This window comes from Chaetodon trifascialis, chromosome 10 (assembly GCF_039877785.1).
Source record: "Chaetodon trifascialis isolate fChaTrf1 chromosome 10, fChaTrf1.hap1, whole genome shotgun sequence".
Lineage (NCBI taxonomy): Eukaryota > Metazoa > Chordata > Actinopteri > Chaetodontiformes > Chaetodontidae > Chaetodon > Chaetodon trifascialis.
The window spans coordinates 3,020,679-3,043,486 of NC_092065.1; the positions used below are offsets into that span (position 1 = coordinate 3,020,679).

Here is a 22,808-nt window from a genome sequence, read left to right on the forward strand (position 1 = left end):
TTAAAAAAGTGACTTTTTGAGCCTTATTGTGAGAATAAGTCACATTGTGTCTTAGATTATTGGTTGGTTATATATGTGTATTTCATATTCTGTATTATTTATATATATATATGAAGCACTTTGAGTGTCCATATTGGTAAACTGTTTTTATTCTAGCATGCAAAATGACAACATATCAGGAACATTCTCTTCAACAGATCTGCTTTTCCTCCTCTAAATCTTCTTCATATGTTTACATGTGTGTCTTCCTCACCTGCAGGACTTCCTGGGCCAGGCGTTCTGTACGCTAGGTGAGATCGTTGGCTCCCTGGGAAGCCGCTTGGAGAAACCTTTGATGTAAGTAGTGCACATTGCACACCAACAAACAAACAAACACACCCACTGCTATTTTAATGAGACACTCCTAACATGAAGGGCAAACGGCTTGTATTGAGAGAACCGCCATCATAAGGTGCTACAGAAAGCTTTTGGGATGCATTTTGATTTGAGATTCTGTCCCATTCAGGGGTGTGAATTGAAAATCAGCATGTTATTTTAAGATCTCTTGCCGCTGTTTGTCTTTGAAGCGAAGCAAAGCAGGGGCATGAAAATGAGCCAAGATGCTGATGAAAGCGTACACTGTCTCCATCAGCCAAATGAGATGAATAGTTAAACAGCAGCAGGCCTAATGACAGAGTGTAAACATGTTGAGATGGTAAACAGCGTGTAGTGAAAAGGGACAGTTCACCCAAAGGGAAGATGTCAGTGGTGAGCTCCCAGCTCATATTCTGGTGGAGTCTAAACTGATCTGAAGCCTCAACTCAAGCCAGAAGAAATAATCAGGGATATCTTCATCTGAATAAACGTCTGATTTCTTGATTCGACCTGTATCCAGTTTATGAAAGATTTCACATTTGCTGCCCTTGGTGTGTTTGGTCTTAGCTTGCGGACATCTTCCAGTGCACAGGAAGTGCAGCTGCTCAGTCTGCCCATGTTTCCAATCACTCTAATATGAACGTTATGCTATGAATGTTGATAACATTCCCTGTCTTGTTTCAAGAGTGGCGTTTCACCGAACCTTTGCGAGTCCTTAACCCAGCAAACAACCTTAACGTAAATGTCAACGTTCAGCACTGCAGCGCTGAGCGTTTGCTGCTGGGTCAATCCATAGGTGAGAACTTTCCTTTATTTTATCCATTGCAGTTTTCACTTCTGGCCCTCCATCTTGAATTTAACATCACATGACTGCAAACAGCCTATTGCTCTCTTAGTAGTCAAAGTTATTGCTGGCAGTTCACACCGAGGGGGGATGTTTTTCTCTGAGAGCCATCAAAGGCTCGTCACAAGACCTGGACCCAGTGAAGTCAAAAAGAAACCAGTCCTTTATCATGGCCATGGCATTGATAAACTGTGGGACTGTCTCCGTGTATTATCCCAGCGGCTCTGTCCCTGTCCTCTCACACACAGAAGAACTGCAGTGTCTTCTTGAGCTCACTGAAGAGAACAATTCGTTTTTGTTTTTACTTCCAGAGGTCACGAGCCATCAGTACTCTGACCCTGGCCTAATCCCCCGACACACACTGGACCAGCGTGTCCAGTGTGTGTGACTGTGTCTGCATCCATGACTGTCTGTCTGTCTCTGTCAGTGTGTGTGTGTGTGTGTGTGTGTGTGTGTGCGCGCGTGCGTGTGTGTGTGTGTGTGTGTGTGTGTGTGTGTGTGTGTGGCAGAATCAATGAGAAGTTGCAACTGACTGGGCCTGCTGAAGAATGACACACAAGAAATATGATGTAAGAATGTGTTGCTGTCGCCGAGTTATGTAATCTGCCTGCAGTCATCCACTCGGATCTGTGTGTGTGTGTATGTGTGCATATACTGTACCTGCGTGTTTTATCTTTACCTGTCTTTAAGATACTGCTTGTGTGTGTTTGTAAGTTTGTACAGCCACGTGTGTGCGTGTGTGCGTGTGTGTGTGTGTGTGTGTGTGTGTGTACTCAGCTGCCTGCTGAGACAGAAAAAAAAGTCAGAAGCATCACACTCCTCCTCCCCCTCCTCCTCCTCCTCCTCAGTCGAGTGGAGGCAAATCACAAAACAAGGAGCGACAGAGACAACTACGATGACAATACGCTCTGAACAGCCTCATTATTGGATTCAGTCACGTTTTGTGTCTGATGCCACACTAGGGCTGGGCCGATAGCGATATGTCTCGCGATAGACACGTCATCAATATCAATATAAATTGCGTTCGATAAAACATTTGATAATTTTTTTTTTCTTCATCGGAAGAAACCAGAAGTTGTGAAGCGAGGTTGGTTGCATGAACAAAGGCACTTGCTCTCAGGTAACTGAGCAACGTAGGGAGTAATCGCTAATCAGTGAGAGAGACACGCTAACACGCCAATCATGTAACATTATCAAGTTCGGTTGCACCATCTCGTTGTCTCGTGTTTGATGCTCTGCGAGGAGTGAGATGAAGAAATAGAAACTTGTTTAACCACCTTAGCTGCGCTCACTCTTTGGAGCGCAGCTGTATTCGCCAACGTCCGCCAACCGCAGCACCACCGCACAAGCAGCTGACCACCATGCAGAGGTATCTGCTTCAGTGCCTGATGACAAATCATCTAAAAGGCACAAAGACGTAACAGAGGCAGCGGCATATCATATAGCTAAAGACATGCTTCACTGAGCACTGAGGAGAAGCCAGGTTATAAACATCTCTTACACGTGCTTTTTTTTTTTTTTCTTAAACACACTCGCAATAAAAATAGAATTGAATAGTTCATGTATGTTTAGAGTAAGAAGAGTGACTAAAGTTGTTCATATGTCTAAGCTGGTTTTATAGTTCAGTCAGTGTTACTGTGCTGTCTATCATGTTTGTTTGTTTGTTTGTATGTTACTGATGTCAAGTCTACCTCAGTTTCTGCTATGTTTCCAAAACACTGCACATATTTGAAAACATTTTATTCACCAGAGGGTGAATAAACCTGCAGAAAAAAAGTTCTCAGGTTTCTCTCTGTTTACATTCTTACACTTTTTTTACATTCATTATTTGAGTGTTTTCCATGGTTGTGTTTTCATGGTTCCTTTCCTTTCTGCCTTGATAGCTGAGGGGATTATAATCAGAGGACGGTTACATTTAAAATAAAAAGTTTAAATTGAATGTATTTTTCTCCCGGTCCTTATTTTAAATAGGTCATAAAAATATCAATAATTATCGATATCGACCAATATAAAACACTTATATCGCAATAGAGTTTTCAGCCATATTGCCCAGCCCTATGCCACACTAACCAAAGTATCAGGCTGCCCAGGATCCTTATCCTGCTCAAATTTAGGACTTTTTAAATGGTTTTCTCACCATTGTGACACAGCATTTTTGTTATTTTCTCATGAACTATCATCCATATTTGAACAGAAATTGTACCTTATGTATGCTAAGATTGTCTATTTCAACCTTACGGCCTGACAAAAGATTGATGATTCTGCAAAACCCAGAATTATTTTTGACACTGACAGCCTTTTAGCGTTTTTCATTTGCAACTTCCATTTCTTAAATGATCTGTTTCTGCAGTATTTGCACATCATGCTGGGGTTAAGACATGGAAAGACTGTTATTAGAAAAAGCAAAAATAGACATTAATTGCCATCAGTTTCTCCACACGTGTTCCTGTGGAGTCTCTCTGCCGTTACTGGACAGCTCTCAGCCAAATGAAATAATCTCTCCCCTTCCCCGTTCCGAGTCAGGCCCGGGGTCCGTGGCATTCATTGGGTCTATTTTTAGTGGTCAGCCTCCCTTGGCTTTAATGGCTGAATGTTACGCTTCGTCAGCTCGGGATGTAAACAAACATTGCAGCTGAAATGTCACTGGATGCGGTTACATTACTCTGATGTTATTTTTTTTTGAAGGTTTTCATTCAGCACTCATTAATATTCATTTAGACAATCAGGCGATGAATGTGAGCGAGACTGTGAAGGAGAGGAGTTTGATTCGGGGTCTGTGGGGTCTCTGCTGATGCAGATTTGAGCTTTTAACCACAGAATAATCCTCCATTTGCATAGAGCTTCACTGTTTACTGTTGATATAAAGAAAAAGAGACAAACACAGGTGCTTTAACTGGATAGAGTAAAATCAAGGGCTGTGCCGAAAAGTTCAGTATTTTCATTCACAGTGTTGGCAGTCGAATTCTGAATCAGCATCACCAACATTCATTCAAGCAGCTTTGCTTTTTTTTTCAAGTCTATTCATTCTGTTCAAACCCAGTATTCATGCACAGTTACAGATAAACATTAGGGTACGCTGATATTATTAGATTATGCCATTTGTGGAAGAGAGTTGTGGCTGGTTGGACTGTTTCCAGCTCATGCTACTCGGTGTCCAACAACGCCACAGTGTTGTAAAGTCCAAAAGCCAACATTTATTGAAAAAAATAATACATGGCTGTAGTTATTTCTGAAATCCACAACATGTTTTTTTTTATCCAGCAAATATTTCTGCTTCAGTGCATATTTGTTTAACCATTCAAACGCAACGTGAAGGCAGGCATGCATCTGTGTTAATGGGGCGGTCCAGCAGCAATAAGCCTGCGGGCACCATTATTATTTCATCATTATTATATGCCTTTATTGGATTAGCCTGCTGCCTACATGCATTTATGTCGACCAAACCGACAAGTTACATTAGTTAAAGAAGGCTGATTTCATAAAAGAAGACGTAAACATCAAGAAGTCATGATGTGTGTATAAACTGTACAAAGAGTTGTTTGAATGATACAAACCATTGTGGAGTATGTACAGTAGAATTCATGTAAGTCTGACACACAGTATACAGTGTAAACAGAAGCTAGTATGTACTGTTAACAAAAGAAAGAAGCTTTGAAAGTGTTTAAATATTCTTTAAGTAGTTAAATGGCTCAATCCAGTTTACATGGAGCACTGAGTATTAGTAAACAGGGTTTTATTGTGCACATAGTTGTGACAAGAGCAAAGTTTTTCATTTTCAGAATGAGATTTTTCCCGTAACTCTGCGGGTTCAAACTCATTGTCCAACGTGTCACACAAGGCTGCTCGCATGTTATATTAATGGGAATAGTTTTTTTTATTTTTTCTAGTGGGATCCCTGGAAAGAAATGTGGCACCATCATCGTGAGAGCAGAAGAGCTGACCAACTGCAGGGTGAGGGTCCGCTTGGTTCCCCTGATGAGGTTCTGGTTCTCTTTCCTGAGAGATGAGTGTGACCCCTCTGGTATAATAATAGTAACAATGATAATGATAATATATTTTTTCCATAAATATCATTAAACTGTCTAATTAAACACACGACTGCTACAGTTTATGAGGCTCACCAATGCAAAACTAATGCAGTCCAGATGGATACATCAGCCCTGCAATAAATCCTTCCTTCAGCCATTTATATCAACGAGGGTGGACAGAATATTAGGAACACCTCTCAGTGTAACTTCACTGCCTCCAATGCACATAGAATTCAACAACACCTCAACATTATGACCTTCATGGAGGAAGGATTTATTGCAGGACTGTTCTATTAGACTGCATTAGAGCAAGCCAGGTGTACCTAATAAACTGGCAAATAAAGTGTACACGTGCATACTGTCCAGATGTGTTGTCTTAATGCTTTCCTGACACTGTGTTACTTTAAGACTGTTCCAAAGACTTTATTTGTTAAACACCAGCAATGTGGCTTCAATTACAGAACAAAGTGTATTATCTTAAAGCGTAGTTTCTAAAAAAATCACCATACTGCTGCAAGCATCAAACACAGAACAAGTAATGTTCGCTGTAACAGATGTGTAGTAACGTTTGCACAAAGGAGGTCTGGTTTTTCTGTCCGTGGGCTCCACTGTTTGACACTGTTGTCAGGGCTTCAGTTGGACTGTAATGAGCCAGACGGTGTCTCGGTCTATTTGAGTCCCTTCATTTCAAAGGGAAAGCAAAACATCAACTCAAACATTTGGACAGAAATAAATAGAGCAGCTATTTCTAGCAAAGTACCTCGCCATCCTGGGCCCGTTTTGTGGTTTGCTTATGCTTTTGCCACCTGTAGACGCATCACTTCACAACAAGATGTTTCTGGTGAAGCTGCAGTGAAATGAGGTCAAAACATCAAGCGGTGAAAATGTGGTGCTCTGATCTGTCACTGTGCACCAAGTTAAGACGCTGAAAAGAGACACACATTTCTCTTCTGGTCATGTACAAAATGCCAGAATGTGTTGCAGCCGTCAGAGAAGTTGGCAAAGTTTAGCTTTTCTGCTCGTTTGTTTTCCATCGACGCACTGTAGATGCATGACCACATACATTTCTCTGTGTGCTTAAATCAACTTAATGACAACACTTAATCCTGCAGTCTGTTTTCTGTCAGCTCCCAGAACTCAGCGGGTGAGAATACCAACATTTCTACAAATAGAAGTAATATTGAAAGTACGACAGTCTGACATTTTAGTGAGAATACAGAAAGCAGATCGGCTTGTAAAATCTGAATTATTCTCAAAATTGCGTCTGCGTGCCATTTCTTTAAGACCTGAAGCTGTGTGAAGTCTATATTTCGCTTCCATTTTTGCCTTCCAGGAATCGGTGATGCTGCAGTTCTGTGGCAACAAGCTGGATAAGAAGGACTTCTTTGGAAAATCAGATCCCTTCCTTGTCTTCTACCGCAGTAACGAAGACGGCTCGTAAGTTGACAAGTGGCTTCCTGGTATTTGTGGACATCAATTTGTTGAATTAACAAAAGCATCTATCCATGTTGCATGCACAAGAGCACACATTCACAGTACGTGAAGATGCCTGAAATGCATATAGACTCTCAAGTGTGATTTTTCATGCTCCAAAAAGCTCCTATACAAGGATATAAGGTCTAAACTGCCTGTGTGAGGTTACGTAACTCTTGGTGCTTTATATTTGACTTACTGTATGCAGTAATATAATAATAGGACGGAGTTGACAAGAGGGAAGTAAAGGGAGAAAGGATGGATGAGCTGAAGTAAAGTGAAAACCGTGTGTGGAGGTCGCAGTTTCTTTTGCCCCGCAGATGCTTTTATTCAAGTCGACTTCAGTGTCTTAGTTAAGACACACGTCCTCTTTTTGTGCAGCTGGGTATTTACTGTTGAAGCCTAAATGTTCGACCGCGGGGTGTAACAGCAGCGCGCCGTGGCTACAAAGAGCCAGACAAAGAAAAAAGAACAGGAATTGGTTATTTCAGCCAAAGATCATCCTAAATGAAATACACTTAAGATTACAAATCTCGCATAAAGCAGTTTGCTGCTTTATGAACTCTGAACTTATTTCTCGTTAGCAACACAGTTTTGATGATAAACATACATAGTTCGACCAAAAATGAACAGCTCAGCTGGACTTTAAAGTAGATTTGAGATGTGTTCACATCTTTCGTATGTCTCACAGGTACACCATCTGCCACAAAACAGAGGTGGTGAAGAACACTTTGGATCCGGTGTGGCAGGCTTTTAAAATTCCTGTCAGGGCGCTGTGTAACGGAGACTACGACAGGTACAGACGAACCCTCCAACAGAAACAATTCACTGACACACTAGTACAAAGTGAAAAACACACAACCAGCACTGTGTGATTCGAATTCAGATTCAGATGAATTGTATTTAATTTTACACCGGTATGCTGATAACGACCTTCAGAAACCTGCTCTTTAACCCCCCTCTCTGTGTTACGTCCTCTCGTCCACTCAGGACCCCGGCCTTCCAGGGACCAGTTGCTGGCTTTATCAGCAGAAAGACTGTAAATCAGTGGTGCTAATTGGTTTTTTAATGGGATTCCGCTCTCCTGCCCTCGTCCCTCTTCTCTTTCCCTACAGGAGCATTAAGGTGGAGGTGTACGACTGGGACAGAGATGGAGGGTGAGGCAACAATGCTCTTTTCTTTTGTGCTCAAGCTGAGGCTGTCACGCCAACACTCCAGTCAATGTTATGATGCTCCATCCCTCTATACAGTGTTATCATTTTATTGGCATCCAGCTGTGAGAGGAACCCCACATACATTTGCATCAAGGCCCAGGGGCAGAGTAAATCTGGTCTCTAACCGTGAGCCATACAGTGCACCGCGCTGGCTCTGTTATGTATTTATTTCTGCATGAGTCCTACAAGCCATTCTAAGATACAACGACAGTTTTCACCTGACGGCACTGACATTTTTTGCTTCTAAAAAAGTGAAAATACAGGAACATGTGTGCAAAGTGGGTGAGGTCATTTGGGATATTAGTCACAGATCACACTCCAAAATGTTTGTCCTCATGCACCCTCTTGTTTTTTGCTGTCAGAGCAGATACTGCGCGTGAATATCATCACAGAGCCTCACGTTCGACAGCAACGCTCCCTGCTGCTTTAAATATACATTAACTATTAATGCTGCTTGAATGGTCTCTTGACTTCACAGAGTCTGTTGGGGGGTAAAGATGGTGTTTATCTTCTGAAGCAAGGGAATTCTCAGGATTCATGCACATGGTTTGCTTCTCATTGATCATTTCATAGGGCTTTTTTTTTTTGCATTTCAAAGGCGTTTTGCCCTGAGCTCATGCATTTCTGACCCTGATTCCTACTGTTTATCTCCAGGAAATTATGAAATCAGCTGCTACGCCCACACCTCCGGTTACCAGGGAGGTTGTTAGTGATTCTTTTTACAATCTGAATACATTACAGCCAAATGACTCAAATCTGTTGAATCTGTTGAGGCTGAAAGTCCCCTTTATTGTGGAGTCTGAGCTGTTTCTTCTGACACTGCTTCACTGCGGTGGGTGTTTTCAGTTGTGACCGTGTGTTTGTCTTTACAGCCACGACTTTATTGGCGAGTTCAGCACCAGCTACAGAGAAATGTCCAGAAGCCAGTCACAGTTCCACATCTACGAGGTGATGCTCTTCACACACACACAGCTGTGGTCCCATCACTTCTGGGGACATTACATAGACACTCATTTCCTGTAGACTTACCCTGACTAAAACCACAGCCGCTGCTTGCTTAACCCCAACCCTAACCCAAACCTAACCCTTACCCTCACCTTAACCTCAGCCTAACCCAACCTTGAGCTCAACCCATCTCCAACCTAAAATTTAACAGTTTATATTGCATGAACTTGTGTTTTGTCCCCATAAGGACGGCACATCCCCACAGTGTTCTCATAGAGAAATGAAAAAAACACATATTATTAAGTTAAATTAATAAAATAAGCAAAATACATTTTAAATGCAGCACAAATGGTACCATACAGCAAAAGGCTGTTCTCACAAAGATCAGTGCAGCTTGAGTTCAAAGTTGAACAGGTGTGAACTTTTGGCTGCCCACACAGTACAGTGTATAACATCGTCCTCGTCCTTCGCCATCCTTGTGTCTCCAGTTCACCTTGTGTTTCTTGACCTTGGAGGTGCATCACAGGCAGCATTAAAGACTGAGGAAGACTAAATGCATACATCAGACCTTGGCAGAGGACTGATCCTTTGCTTGTACAGATCTCCGTGTTAATTTACAGCACATGGCCTTGCTCTTGTCAGTTAAAATGTACACACACGCATACTCAGACACAAAATCAATGCTCCACTTGATTTTAAATTCATTTAGAGTCGACATTTTAGAGAAACTTCCACAAGGACAGCTGCTTCTATCCAATTTGAACCCCATTGGGAATGCATCACCACTTCATACTTATTCAGCATTTTTATTGTATGGGAGGGTCGACAAAAAAATCCTTCCTTTCTGGTCTGTATTTTGATTCAAGTCATTCCACATGGTGGAATATGTCAGCACACATACCCTGACTCTAGTAATTAGTTAAGATGCTGTGCAATATTTGCTGTTAGCTCGCCCGTTCCTCAAGAGACCGTCTCTTGCTTTGAATGCTGACTTCACTGACCGCTCCGTTAGCTTCTACACCAGCTGCAAGTGAGCAAAAATAAATAAAACCTTGAAGGTCAAGATTCAGCAGAGGTGCTCATGAAGCACCACCTGAATCACTCACTGCAGGCGGGCAGGTGGCGTCACATCTGATGACAGCCCGTCAGACCCATGTCGCCTGGGCCTTTCTGTGTTTCCAGACTCCCTCAAACCGCTTTTTTGATTATTCTCCTCTTTTTTTGGCAAAAATGCTGAAAAATCTGAGGTACAGATTGTAGACAAACAGGTGAAGCTTACATGTGAGGTCTGACTGTAATTGGTTGACATATCTGTAAATATCTCCTTACCAGGACTGACATTATAAAAAATAAAAGTCTGTTCTCATAATGTGGGAAAATGAAGGGATGTCAGCATTTTCTGAGCCGTTTGAGCTTTCTAATGGTTTCAATAAAGCTCGGTTGGAAGCCATGGTTAGTGATAATAATGTGAACAGAGGAACTAATTCCCTAAATAAACTGAATGGAATGTGGTGATAAAAATGCTGCGTTGTCAAATGTATTAAAAAAGCTTTTTTTATTTTATTTTGCTGAATAGAGTCTAAATGAATTGAACGAAGATGAAGACGTGAGTCAGGATCTGTCCCTATTGTATCAGCCTGTGCTCACTGAGACACAATTAAGTGGATTAAAGCTCATGTTTTTCCACAGGTGCTGAATCCAAAGAAAAAAGGGAAGAAGAAGAAAAAGTACCAAAACTCAGGAACGGTGAGTCAACAGTTTGTGAAACTTTCAGACAGCGATGTCTGAAGCACAGGTGAAGACAGTGTCGGTAAAACAGGAACCTTAAATTTTCTCAGCCTCTTCCAACACATTATGTTCACAATATGTGCTTTCAGGTTTTCTAGCTGAATCGCTGCAGTGTCACATTCAACTGCTTTATTTAGACTTGTCTGCTTGTCGACATCTTCCCGTGACTGTAAATCTTAATGGCAAAGTCATATTTGGTGCCACACATACATCCATACTGTACAGTTTGGAAGTGAAAAATCACAGCCTTCATTTAAAGCTGGACTCCCGCTGCGCTGATACAGCAGCTGGAAGCTTCAGGTTCAACACGTGTGAGCTGCTTTTTGATCACTGATTACTTGCTTGTGGTGTTGTCTTGCATTTGCGTCAAAAAGTATGACTAATACCTTTATTTTTTTAGTTTAAATAGTTTCAATAATGTGCTCCCATGGTGCATTTTCCAAAGAAAAAGTTTCGGCATATAGTGGACATATAGAAAGCCCAGGGCCGGGTAGTACTGATTGGTCTCTGGGTCAGTCATTCTGTGGGGGGCTGTGTGCACTGTACTTCAAGGCAACAAGGAGCCAACAGCAAGTTTGTGCTCTGAACAAATTTGTGTCTGACAGGAATGAATCTGTTTTTATCGTCACAGAATTAGAAACGTATCCTCATTGGTTTAATCTGAGAATCATTATCAGACTCTGTCCGTGCTGTGAACATGATTCTTGTCTGATTCCCATCATTTTCTGGCTGTCAGGTCACCCTCCTGTCCTGCCTGGTGGACACCGAGCTCTCCTTCCTGGACTACATCCGAGGCGGGTAAGTTCCCAGCAAATGGCGGCGCATGATTCTGCAGAGATTAAGAACCAGCATTAGTCTCATCATTAAACCCAGAGTCACCTGCAGTTGCGATGCAGTGTAGAGTCTGCTGAGAGCATTACCGAGTCACACTTATCTCTTAGCTCCAACATTGAGACAAACAGCTGCTGATAACCCGCCGCTTAATTTCTCGCCGCTGCGTGCTTTGAAACATGCTGTGGTATAATCTAGCATGATTGATGATTCCACGTTACTCCTGATGTGATTTATTCTCTCTTGTAGGACTCAGATTAATTTCACAGTGGCAATTGATTTCACAGCATCAAATGGTAAGTGTTTTAAAGCTTCGCTCTTATCAGTGAGATCCGTTAAGTGTGTCGGACAGATAAAACGCTGGTGGTTAACGCTCAGATCTTTATTTGATGTGAACTCATAAGTGATTGCTTATAAGTCCATTTTAATTTACTTATTCTTCATTTACTTTTACTTATTTGACACTTAACCCTCATGAAGGCAAAGCAGCTGAAAGTTGGCCAGTTTGAACATTATCTCTTACTTGAACATCTGAGCTCAGTTTGATGTGGAGCTACAGTTTGTGCCTCAGTATAGATGCAAAGTCATCACACCCATATTTTTTAAATTACATTTCCAATTCACCTTGTAGTCAGTGTTTATGAAGCCCCACAGATACACGGCCGCACATCTGTCAGTGACAGCAGTTTAATGACAAACAAACAAACAAAAGGAGCAATTCTGCACTGAAGACTTTGTCACACATGAGTGATGTTCTCATTTTGGTAAGAGATGATTCAGTAAGTTAATATATGTAACACGATTATGGAGATATCATTATATCACAGGAGAAATAAGGGCTTTCTTTACTGCCTTCAGATCCTGATCTTTGACAATAATAGTCATATTATGCATGTAATGTCATTATTTCTGTTTTTTGTTGGCAACGCTGAAGTTTTTCTTTGTGCCCAAGTTTCTCATATCATAACAGAAACTACAGCAACGGCCTCATCTCTGTTATGATAATGCACAAAGCAGCCCATTAAAATGTACTGCACATTAAAAGACAAGGTGTTCTGAAAACTTCAAGTATTGTCTGCGTATCCAAAGCCTGATGCATCTTTTTCCTCTGTGCCGCAAAGCTCCATTGTTGTCCAAAAAGACCTTAAAACAAACATCATAGAGCCAAAACTAGTTCCTAACAAACACACTCTCTAAAAACTAAAGCACCCTGCTGTTTCAGGGAATTATTGAGACTTTTTAAAAATGGAACTACATATTTCTGAGGCTTTTTTAAGGTTCACATCTTAAGAAAGAACTGATGGAGTTGGGGCTAAAAGCAACAGAGGCAAACTAAACAGTGTGGTTACAGCTTTGGATTTACTTTCATGTATTCATCTTCATCTGTTTTCATTTCTCTGAGACAAACTGAAGCTTCTTCTCACCCTTTTAATTATTCTTTTTATTTTATTCATCAGGAGCAGCTTCTTGCATTTATGGAGGGCTTTTTTTTGCAAATCCAAAAGTTTTAATTAGACAGCTCTGCATTATTTTGGAGTAATTACATATTTACTGAGTTCATTCATTTGTGACCATGAGAGAGAAGATCTTGGAGGCTCAGCAGATCTCTCTCGCTCATCACTTTATTAGCATGGTTGCTAAATTGCAACTGCTTCATGTTACTCAGCAGTGCTGAAATATTGTGGTTCCTCACACTAGCCACTCAGATTTGAGGCAACCAGTGAGATTATTTCTGCCTCCAGTGCAGCTGTGCCTTGGAGAAATGTTTGTGTAACTAAAACTCCAGTCTGCGTTTTAACCCCCTTCCACCCACTCGCCTCCCTTTTATTTTAATATGACTCACAGCCCAGGGGGAGCAGGCATAATTACAGTTTGATGCTGATGTGTGTTTTACTGTGTTGAACCATTCGGGTCCCAGGCAACCCGTCGCAGCCCACCTCGCTCCATTACATGAGCCCATACCAGCTGAATGACTATGCCATGGCGCTGCGGGCTGTCGGAGAGATCATCCAGGACTATGACAGTGACAAGATGTTTCCTGCACTGGGCTTTGGTGCTAAGCTTCCCCCAGACGGACGGGTCTCGCATGAGTTTGCCCTGGTGAGGAGACTGACTTCTTTTTCCCATCATTTGCATCAAGCAAACGTCCAGCCATGCACTTGTCTTTATACATTTGTCCATCTAAACATACATAATACTGTGTGAACAGTTGAATTTATCTGTGCTTCCATTTCTCCACATAAAACCTACATACATACATACAAACATCTGCTTGTTCATTTACATTGACATGGCCTCCACCAGGTTATTTACAGCTTACAAATCTATTGCTTTACAGCACAAAGCAGCATGGTGGCGCTGTTCTTCCAGTGCTAACAATGCTAAAACCTTTCAAAATGTGTGGAACAATGAAACGTGAATCTACAGCCACGCTAGCAGCTCTGCAAGCCTGTGCATGCTCATAGCTTTGTTTTGAGCTAATGCTTACGTCAGCACGCTAACATATTCAAAATGTCATAACATGCTGATGTTTAGCAGGTTCGCCATGGTCACCGTTTTAGTTTAGTATGTTAGTATGCTAACATTTGCTAGTTAGCACTGTACACAAAGCCCAGGTGAGGCTGTTGAATGAATGTCATTTGTTTTTTCAGATATTTGGTCATAAATAAAAGTATTGGACCAATCAAAAGGAGTCAGAAGAATACATTATCTAGGAACTATTAATGTCTGTCCAGAATTTTGCATTCAGTAGATGTGGAGTTATTTGACTGGCGCTAAATGAAACATCAGGAAGTTATTTGGATTTCTTCTATGGGACACATAAAGTTTCATTGCAATCCATCCAACAGTTGTTAAGGTATTGTCTCAGTAGACAAAATCTTTAGAAATAAAGTTTTCCCATGTGACATGAGGCAGCAGGGCTGATGTGAAATGTGGTGCTAATTTTGAGCACAAAGATTAAGACTGGCAGTATAAAAAAATTGGCCTGTTCTCAAACTGCTGCTGAATATTTGGCACTGACAATAAATCTTTTAATGGCCTTCATGCCAGCCGGAGGAGCTTGTCTGTCACAGTCAGACAAAGACAGCTTTGCCTGAGCAAGATATAAACATAAAGTTATACAAAAACTAAGTAAAAAAAAAAAAAGAAACTCTGTAAAAGTAAACTCAAGACACAGCATAAATCCAGGCATTGTCATACACAGAGAACAGGCCACAGTGTATTGGTGGGTGGTGAACTGTCCAAAAACATGAACAAGTTCAGCCAACCAGCCTGTGGTGCTGGAAGTCTAATGAGCTGGTGGTTTTCTGACTGTAAATAAGACAAAGTTTTTTCTGCATACTGCCAGTCTGCTAAGTCCTACTCTTAAGTAACAAAGAAGAAATTCTACATAAGTACAGCAGTTATATTCATAATCTAACGGATGGAAATGATGCACACACAAGGATGTGTAAATAACCTGGATTATCCGTGCTCTCCATTCAACACTGTCGGCATTCAGACATCCGTCCATCCATACCACTCTGCCAATGTCAAGCGCTCCGGGGCTCTAGACGTCCTGACCACTCCTTGGCTGCCCATAATCCTCTCTCTGGTCTACTGTCACTTCCAGATGTTGCTCCAGAGGCGTTTACTGCCATTACAGCTGCTCAGTGTTGGGTAACAGCCTCCCCAGAGGCACCAAACCTTCAGACAAGGCACATATGCATTAATCTAACCATTAAGGATTTAACTCAGTCGGCTCTTAGAGTGCTGCAGCTGTGCAGCCGCAGTGGGAGAAAGCCACCACTGAATCCGACATAATCATGCAAGCTCCATTTACAAAGCAAAGGAGTCTCATGTGCACTGTTAGCACTTGTGGGCAACCAAGCAGAGTTCATCAAGATGGTTTCATACTGAGATAATTAGAAAGCAGCAGACATATGGGTAGCTTAAATAATGCATTGTTTGTGAATTTCTTTGGATATCTTAAACCCAGTCAGCCACACATTAATTTTAATATTTCTCAAAGGGTTGCAGAGGTACAGAAACACTGCAGCAACTCTGGTTCAAGGTCTTAAAATGAGAATTTACTTAAGAAGCGTGTGGAGCAGCTTCTCTTAGATAAAGCCTTTCTCAGACATATTACCGTCATGCTTTGTCTTCTTGGAACTCTGCTGCGAACAAACCTCTCTCTCTCTCTCTCTCTCTCTCTCTCTCTCTCTCTCTCTCTCTCTCTCTCTCTCTCTCTCTCTCTCTCTCTTCTGCCTCCTCATGCGCAGTTAAAAATGTAAGATTTCTTGCCTCAGGATTTTCTTTACTGAAATGCTGCAGGAATTAAGCTGTTGACACTTTCCTAAAAAATGTAGCACATGTTTATTATAAGATTGGATTTTACATCCTCAAGGACCTGCACCCCCTAGTGCCTCTTACATTAGGTAATAATTTTTGAAAAGATTGGAGCATTTTTGATGTTTTGGCCCCAGAGTGGCCATTTTCACTGTCTCCAAGTATGCATGCAATCCTGTTATTAGGAAATTTGCAGCCAAAACATGCCTGTTTTGAAAATAAAATGTAATTCCAACCCAGCCTTTTTCCCATAAAGGGATATAAAATCCACAAATATGTTATATTTGTTTTCTCCTTCAGGGTGGCGCCATTTTTATTAATCCTTTTAGCTTTTCACTCAAAAGAAACTATGTTCAATGCAATTTAACTTTGATGCATAGTGTTCAAGTGTGTGTGGGTCTCCACTGCACCACAGAGACGTAATGTAAGCATTTTATTCTAATTGTCCTTGAATATCTTTAGCGCATTTTTCAAATTATTAGCTGGCTGACAGGAAATCAATGGCGGTGTAAACTAATCTGGTGCTGCAGTGAGCACCTGAAGTCTGCTTTTTCTTAGAGTTCCTGAAATGACATAAAGGCACAGTCAGACTCGTAGACAACAGAGCGGGATCGTTGTCTTTTATGTTGCCTCAATGCACGAGAAGAAGAACTCACCGCCTGCATCTTCAGCTTGGAATAATGTGACAAAGTGAGGTTAAAAAAGGCTTTTTTTGTATGTGTGTGTGCAGCCATTTGAATTATGTTGCAGCAGCTGTTAAGAGACATCTAATACAAACATGCACACCCCCCTTTAAACTTTACTCATTAATGCAGTAGAAAAATGATGGCCATCATTAATTTAAATCACTTTATGGGATACTAAAAACTTCCTGCCTTTGTGCCTTTTGAGAAATATCTTCATTTCTTTATTATATATAACTGAATGATCAATCCCAGTTGCAGAATTTCTGAAATTATATTCTTTTTATTTATTTTTTAAATATTTATTGGTTTCAGTCTTGAATGAATATATTACAGTACTCCTACCAGGAAGCCGACCCGCACGTCAGATGCAGTATAGTGTTGGCTCACTGGCATGGTTATACCCAAGCTACCGTGAGAGCCAGCTCATAAAGAGAGGAAGTTATGACGCCGTTTAGGTATCTCCCCTTCTTCTCCAACACAAATCTAATTAAAGCCACAAGCTGCCCACAAGCATTTTTCAAAAAGTCCAGACAGTTGAAAGTCTCCTAATCTTTACAGCTGGACGTTAAAGCTCCCATTGCTCCTTTTGAGTTGTTCACCAGATGATCTAACAGCAATTTTACAGACATTTCAGTCATTTTCCAGCACGCTGATCAATGCTTTTGTCTTTCTGTTGTGTGCAGAATGGTAATCCACAGAACCCTTACTGCAGCGGTATCGAGGGGGTGATGGAGGCCTATTACCAGAGTCTCAAATCTGTGCGTCTCTACGGACCCACCCACTTCTCCCCTGTTATTAACCATGTGGCCAGGTAGGTCCACTGTAATCACAGCCGGGGATGTGAAACATGTAGGCGAACATACGTACAAATGTCATGGAGCACAATGCCACCACGAAATCTACAGTTCTGCTGGAGGAATTCCTTTAAGATCAAATGGCTTCAGTCAGTTTCCAGCCATGTGTGTTGGCTGCTGTGCAGTGATCTGTGAAGCAAAGGGAGGAGATGAACATGAATGTGTAATAGCTCTGTCACCTGCAGTAAGAGGGATCAGTACTTGCCTGGTGGTTTGGACACAACCATGAACCGGCAGCCAGTCTGCACGATGACTGATGGGATGCCTTCAGGTGCAGGACAAAGCTACAAGAAAATTAGAAAGGCTGAAAATCTCCATGCACAGTGGAAGAAACACTGCTGTGAATGTCAGTAACGAAATTGCAGTAATAAATTATACATGCAAAAAGCTTAATAATAAACACGTCAACCAGAAACTGTCAGCAGCTCTTGTCCCATTTACGCAAACAACCACTGATAAAGAATAACGTGTTGTGTTGTAGTACAGTATTTTCTGGCTTCCACCTGACGTTCCCTATTGCCAGATCTTGTCTCATGATACTCCTCAACACTGACTGTAACAAGCACTTTTCCCACCTTTCATCATCGGCTTTCAAATCCCATCTCCCCCTCTCTCTCTGCTGTCCGCCCACTCGGCCTGAGAATAGCTCCATTGTTCAGCGCTCACTTGTGACTAAAGCCCAGGAAGGCATGGTTAAAGAAAGAGTGACACCGAGCCACGTCAAAGTCTAAATTGTCTGACTGTTTGTATGTGAGGCTGTTGTTAACCTATACTCTCAAAATATGGTCCTGTGACATCACTTCAAGCGTTTCAGCCTGGTTTATGTAAGAGAAAAAACTGCTCCAGGTGTTAATTCAGACGTGACTCAGAGGTGTATCAGTATAAGTCCATTAAAAGCAGAAGCCGTGCTATTTGCAGAGATAGATTGTTTCCCCTTGTGGAATAAATGTCATGGATGCACGCTGTGTCAGTATTCTTCATGAGATTTAATAGCTTCCTGTATATTCTGTATGGCGTTATTGTAATTTGGTTGGCTTTACAGTCTTGTGCTTTACACATAACACCCTCCAGGCCCCGTCTCATTGGACCCTCCATTCGAATCCGGAAAAACTCTCCAAATAAATCTTTGATGGAGAAAATAAAGGGAGAAACCTCAGGAGGAATCCCTCTCACAGGATGGACAGACATGCAGTAGATGTCTGGTGCTCAGAATAGACCATGCAGTAAAATGACAGTATGGGCTGAGGCTGGGATGAGGATGACAACATTACAGAAAGACTCAAACATGTATGATGAATGAAGGCTTCAAATAGACCTGAGCCATGTGACCTCCAGACCGGACAAAGCAGTTCACAGCTGACTACAAGAGCTTTTGATAGATATCGGATGAGACAGTTTTGAACCCATAGTGATTATTAAAACCTAAAACCTTCTCATTTTAACAATCAATAACAAGAAAAACAAACATTTTTCATTTTACATGACAAACATTATTAGCACTGATGCTCACACTGTGATTGGATCATTTGACCTCGATGAAATAAGATTGTTTTTAGTGATCGCTGGGGGGTAATAGCCTGATATTGGATATTATGTAATAAGGTAATTGCAGCAGGACCAGATGTACTTTGAGACAGAGCTGAGTTCTCCAGGAAGTTCAAGTTGGTGGACTTGAGTGAGGCAGATGGAAACTTCTTGTCCCTGATATGAGTCGAGCTCTGGAAACACTGAATCCTGCGCTTCCCTTAATGTAACTCAACAGCATTGTTTTGTTAAATCCTCCTGGAGAGCCTTTAAACTCAGGGTCTCTGTTAAAAGTGCTCCATGATGGTGACCTTGTCTGTCTGCCTCTCTCTCTCCATCTCTCACCGTGTCAGGTATGCGTCAGCAGTGACAGACGGCTCGCAGTACTTCATCCTGCTCATCATCTCTGACGGCGTGATCACAGACATGGCGCAGACCAAGGAGTCCATCGTCAATGTACAGTACCAGATTTACACTCTATGAACTGTGTTTTATTGTTCAAACTTTATCATGGAGTACACAAACAATGGTTTAACAAAGATAATTCACATTACTGTGAACAGCAGCGGTTCATGTACTACACGCTCAGACTCATTTAGATAATTGACTGTAAGACATGTGAGGACCCCGAGACATTCAGCTGTGATTAAGCCGCTGATGGAGATCCTAATGAACCAATAAACAATAATGAAAGGGAGAGCATGAGAAGCAGTTCTCTTTCTTTCACTCTTCACTCAGGCGGGAGGAGGTGGGGTCGGCAGATCACCGCCCCCCTTCCACCTCCACGGCTCTAATAATGCTGCTCTCTAATCAGACTTGATGTGTTTTTTTCAAACGTTTGGATCCTCAGTCGTCCGCGCTCACCGCCCTGCCTCTCCTCCCCCCACGCCCCCATGTGATGTAATGTTATTATAAAGTAAAATTTCAAGTAATTATTTACTAGCCCGTGGAGGATCCATGCCCCTCATATCTCAAGCAATTTGGGCGTCCATCTAATAACCGCAGGAAGTTATGAAACCCTGAAAAACCTTCATTCATCATTCATCACTTGAACTGTACTATGCTGTCCCACTCGGCAGAGATTTAATAAACAATATTGCGATGCCGGGCAGGGGTTCAGCTGCAGCTCAGGGCAGGGGGAGATGTAAATGGACTCATTTTTAAGCTGTCAAGCTTTGGGAGATTTAGACAAAGTTGTAGATGCATGAAATTAGAAGAATCCAGAACTGGCTGTGATGAAACGGGCTGCAGAGGGCAGATGGGATTGGCTGAGCCGCGCCTGTCTGAACAATGGCATTGAATTTTGCTATTGAGCTTCTGTTCTGTAGACTGTTAGCTTACATTTAGTAATTCAGGGGGTTGTTTCACTGACAGTCTGCAGCGTTTCAGATAGCAGGATGGTGAAAAGGCCCAACGCAGCTTCTTCTCTGCCTTTGATTTGCCTATTCTGTCTCCTTCCACCTTTTCCAGGCCGCGTCTCTGCCTATGTCAATTATAATAGTCGGGGTTGGACCAGCGGAGTTTGACGGTAAGCAGTGTGAAGATCACGCGTGTGTGTGTGTGTGTGTCTGTGTGTCTGTGTGTGTGTGTGTGTGTATGCTTTTGTGTGCGTGTGTTTATTTGCATGCGGTAATCCTTCCGCTTCATTCTCCTTCCTATCTTGCCTCCCACATGGTTCAGCCCTTCCTTGTGAGGCTCCTGTCTTCCTCTCTCCTTCGTTCTCCTTCCCCTTAATCCTCCACCTCCTCCACCATTGAATCTGAGTTTAAGTGGATGTGAAAAATCTCATTTGTCAGGCCAGAGGTGGTGCTTTTCCTTTTAATGGACGATGGCCTCGGTTCTCACCTCTCCTGTGTTTTCATGTTTACAATCCGCGCAGCAGTGAAAACAAGCTCTCTCACGATCAGCAGTTAGCCTGCAAAGTCTGCGGGAGTCTGATTACCACGCTCATGGAGTCAGTGTGCACGGTTGCATGATGTCCCTGTGGTGCACATTGCTGGCTGTGCTCGCACATATTCCAGCACGTTTCCTCCATGCGCTCGGTTGTTTGCAGCTGGCTTCACGCGCAGCGACGCGAAGTCTGCACTCATGCCATGTTTGGCATACCGACACCCATCGGCACGCTAACAGCTTCAGCAGATAAAAACACACAAACCATGCGTCATGTCGGCTCGCCGTAGCTTTGACATGGTGTATGGCGTCTCCTGACAGGGCCTGACCGATGTGCTTCCCTCCTCAGAAATGATCGAGCTGGACGGGGACGAGGAGAGGATCTCATCCCAAGGACGATATGCTGAGAGGGACATCGTTCAGGTACGAACATGGCTGACTGGCCGTGAGTGTGTTCGCTCAGCGGAGTGTCCTCAAAGGAATGTTGGATTTATGATTAAGGGGGAAAGGTCACGGTGCTTGACCCTCTGCTGTGCTCCGATTCTCAGTCTACCATTTTTCTGTCTCCTTCCACTGTCTGCCTCCTCTAAACTGTATTCACCTTTTCCTCTGTGTCCTTTTCATCCTGCACTTTTCTTTCTCTTACCTAATATTTCATCTAACGTCTCCTCTCTCCTCTCCTCTCCTCTCATCTTATATCCTCTCCTCTCCTTGTTTTTTCTTCTCTGCTCTCCTTTATCTCCTCTAATTGATTCTTCTCCTCTCTTTGTTCCTTTCCTTTTCTCTCCTTGTTTCTTCTCTTCTCTTCTCTTCTCTTCTCTTCTCTTCTCTTCTCTTCTCTTCTCTTCTCTTCTCTTCTCTTCTCATTTCCTTTCATTTTGTCTCTCTTGTTGTCTCTTGTTTCCTCTTCTGTGCTCTCATCATCTCCTCTCATTGATTCTTCTCCTTCCCTCATTTCCTTTCCTTTTCTCTCGTTTCTTCTTCTCTGCTCTCCTCATCTCCTCTCATTGATTCTTCTCCTCCCCTCATTTCCTTTCCTTTTCTCTCCTTTTTATCTCTTCTCCACTCACCTCCTTCTTTCTTCTTCTCTGCTCTCCTCATCTCCTCTAACTGATTCTTCTCCTCTTCTTGCCTCCTTTCCTTTTCTCTCCTTGTTTCCTCTGCTCTGCTCTCCTCATCTCCTCTCATTGATTCTTCTCCTCCGCTCATTTGCTTTCCTTTTCTCTCCCTCTTTCTTTCCTTCTCCACTCCCCCCCTTGTTTCCTCTCCTCTCCTTTCCTCTCACTGATTCCTCTCCTCTCCTTGTCTCCTCTCTTCTCCACAGTTCGTTCCTTTCAGAGACTACATTGACCGGCGGGGAAACCACATCCTCAGCATGGCTCGCCTGGCTAAGGAAGTGCTGGCTGAAATCCCAGACCAGTTCCTGTCCTACATGAGGACCCGGGGGATCAAACCAGGCCCCTTGCCACCTCCTTATACCCCCTGTCCACCACCGGCCATCCACCCCCTCCTCACCAGACGGGTAAGCCGAATCTAAAGGCCGAGGTTGCACAGACGCCAGCCGGCCGACTCTGCTGGTCTCTCCTCTCTTTTCTCTGCTTCTTCTTCTTCCTGCTCTTCACTGGAAGCTTTTGAGCACACGGCGCTCTCTCATGTTGCATTTCCAAGAACGTTTGGCCATGAGTGTGACGCAGGCAACCCCGAGTGGGACGCTTCCACCTTTTAGAAGAAGGGACTTTTTCTCAGTGTGTGAAGGTGGAGGCTTGAAGGGTTGCAGTGGGGGTCCAAGACTGCCGGCCTACACCAGGAAGAGCGAGCGAGGCAGAAATTGACCGCTCACAGCTGTCAGACTGAAAGGGTCCGACCTGGAGGCCCTTTTTGAAACACTGTTCATCTGTTTGCTATCTCTATTTCCACTTCCTCTATCACAAAATCTTGACTCTCAATATTTACAGGAAATGTTTACAAAATTGAGGACTGGCGTGGAGATCTTTTTCAGGAGGAAATTTATACCGATCAATGTGAAAACCTTTCAGATTCCTATTTTT

General features: G+C 42.6%; 1 protein-coding gene across 1 annotated transcript in view; it reads left to right on the forward strand.

The window, feature by feature from the left end:
- The window catches only part of LOC139337404 (copine-8-like), a 69,161-nt gene extending 46,729 nt beyond the window's left edge, over positions 1-22,432 (forward strand). The window contains exons 6-20 of the mRNA XM_070971949.1: positions 260-336; positions 5,086-5,149; positions 6,560-6,663; positions 7,391-7,495; positions 7,815-7,856; positions 8,786-8,861; positions 10,548-10,604; positions 11,383-11,444; positions 11,727-11,773; positions 13,396-13,577; positions 17,176-17,303; positions 19,224-19,326; positions 20,341-20,398; positions 21,110-21,183; positions 22,085-22,432. Coding sequence (XP_070828050.1) covers positions 260-336; positions 5,086-5,149; positions 6,560-6,663; positions 7,391-7,495; positions 7,815-7,856; positions 8,786-8,861; positions 10,548-10,604; positions 11,383-11,444; positions 11,727-11,773; positions 13,396-13,577; positions 17,176-17,303; positions 19,224-19,326; positions 20,341-20,398; positions 21,110-21,183; positions 22,085-22,297 — 1,392 coding nt within the window. The 3' untranslated portion in view covers positions 22,298-22,432. The remainder of the gene's footprint in view (positions 1-259; positions 337-5,085; positions 5,150-6,559; positions 6,664-7,390; positions 7,496-7,814; positions 7,857-8,785; positions 8,862-10,547; positions 10,605-11,382; positions 11,445-11,726; positions 11,774-13,395; positions 13,578-17,175; positions 17,304-19,223; positions 19,327-20,340; positions 20,399-21,109; positions 21,184-22,084) is intronic.
- Positions 22,433-22,808: the final 376 nt, after the last annotated feature.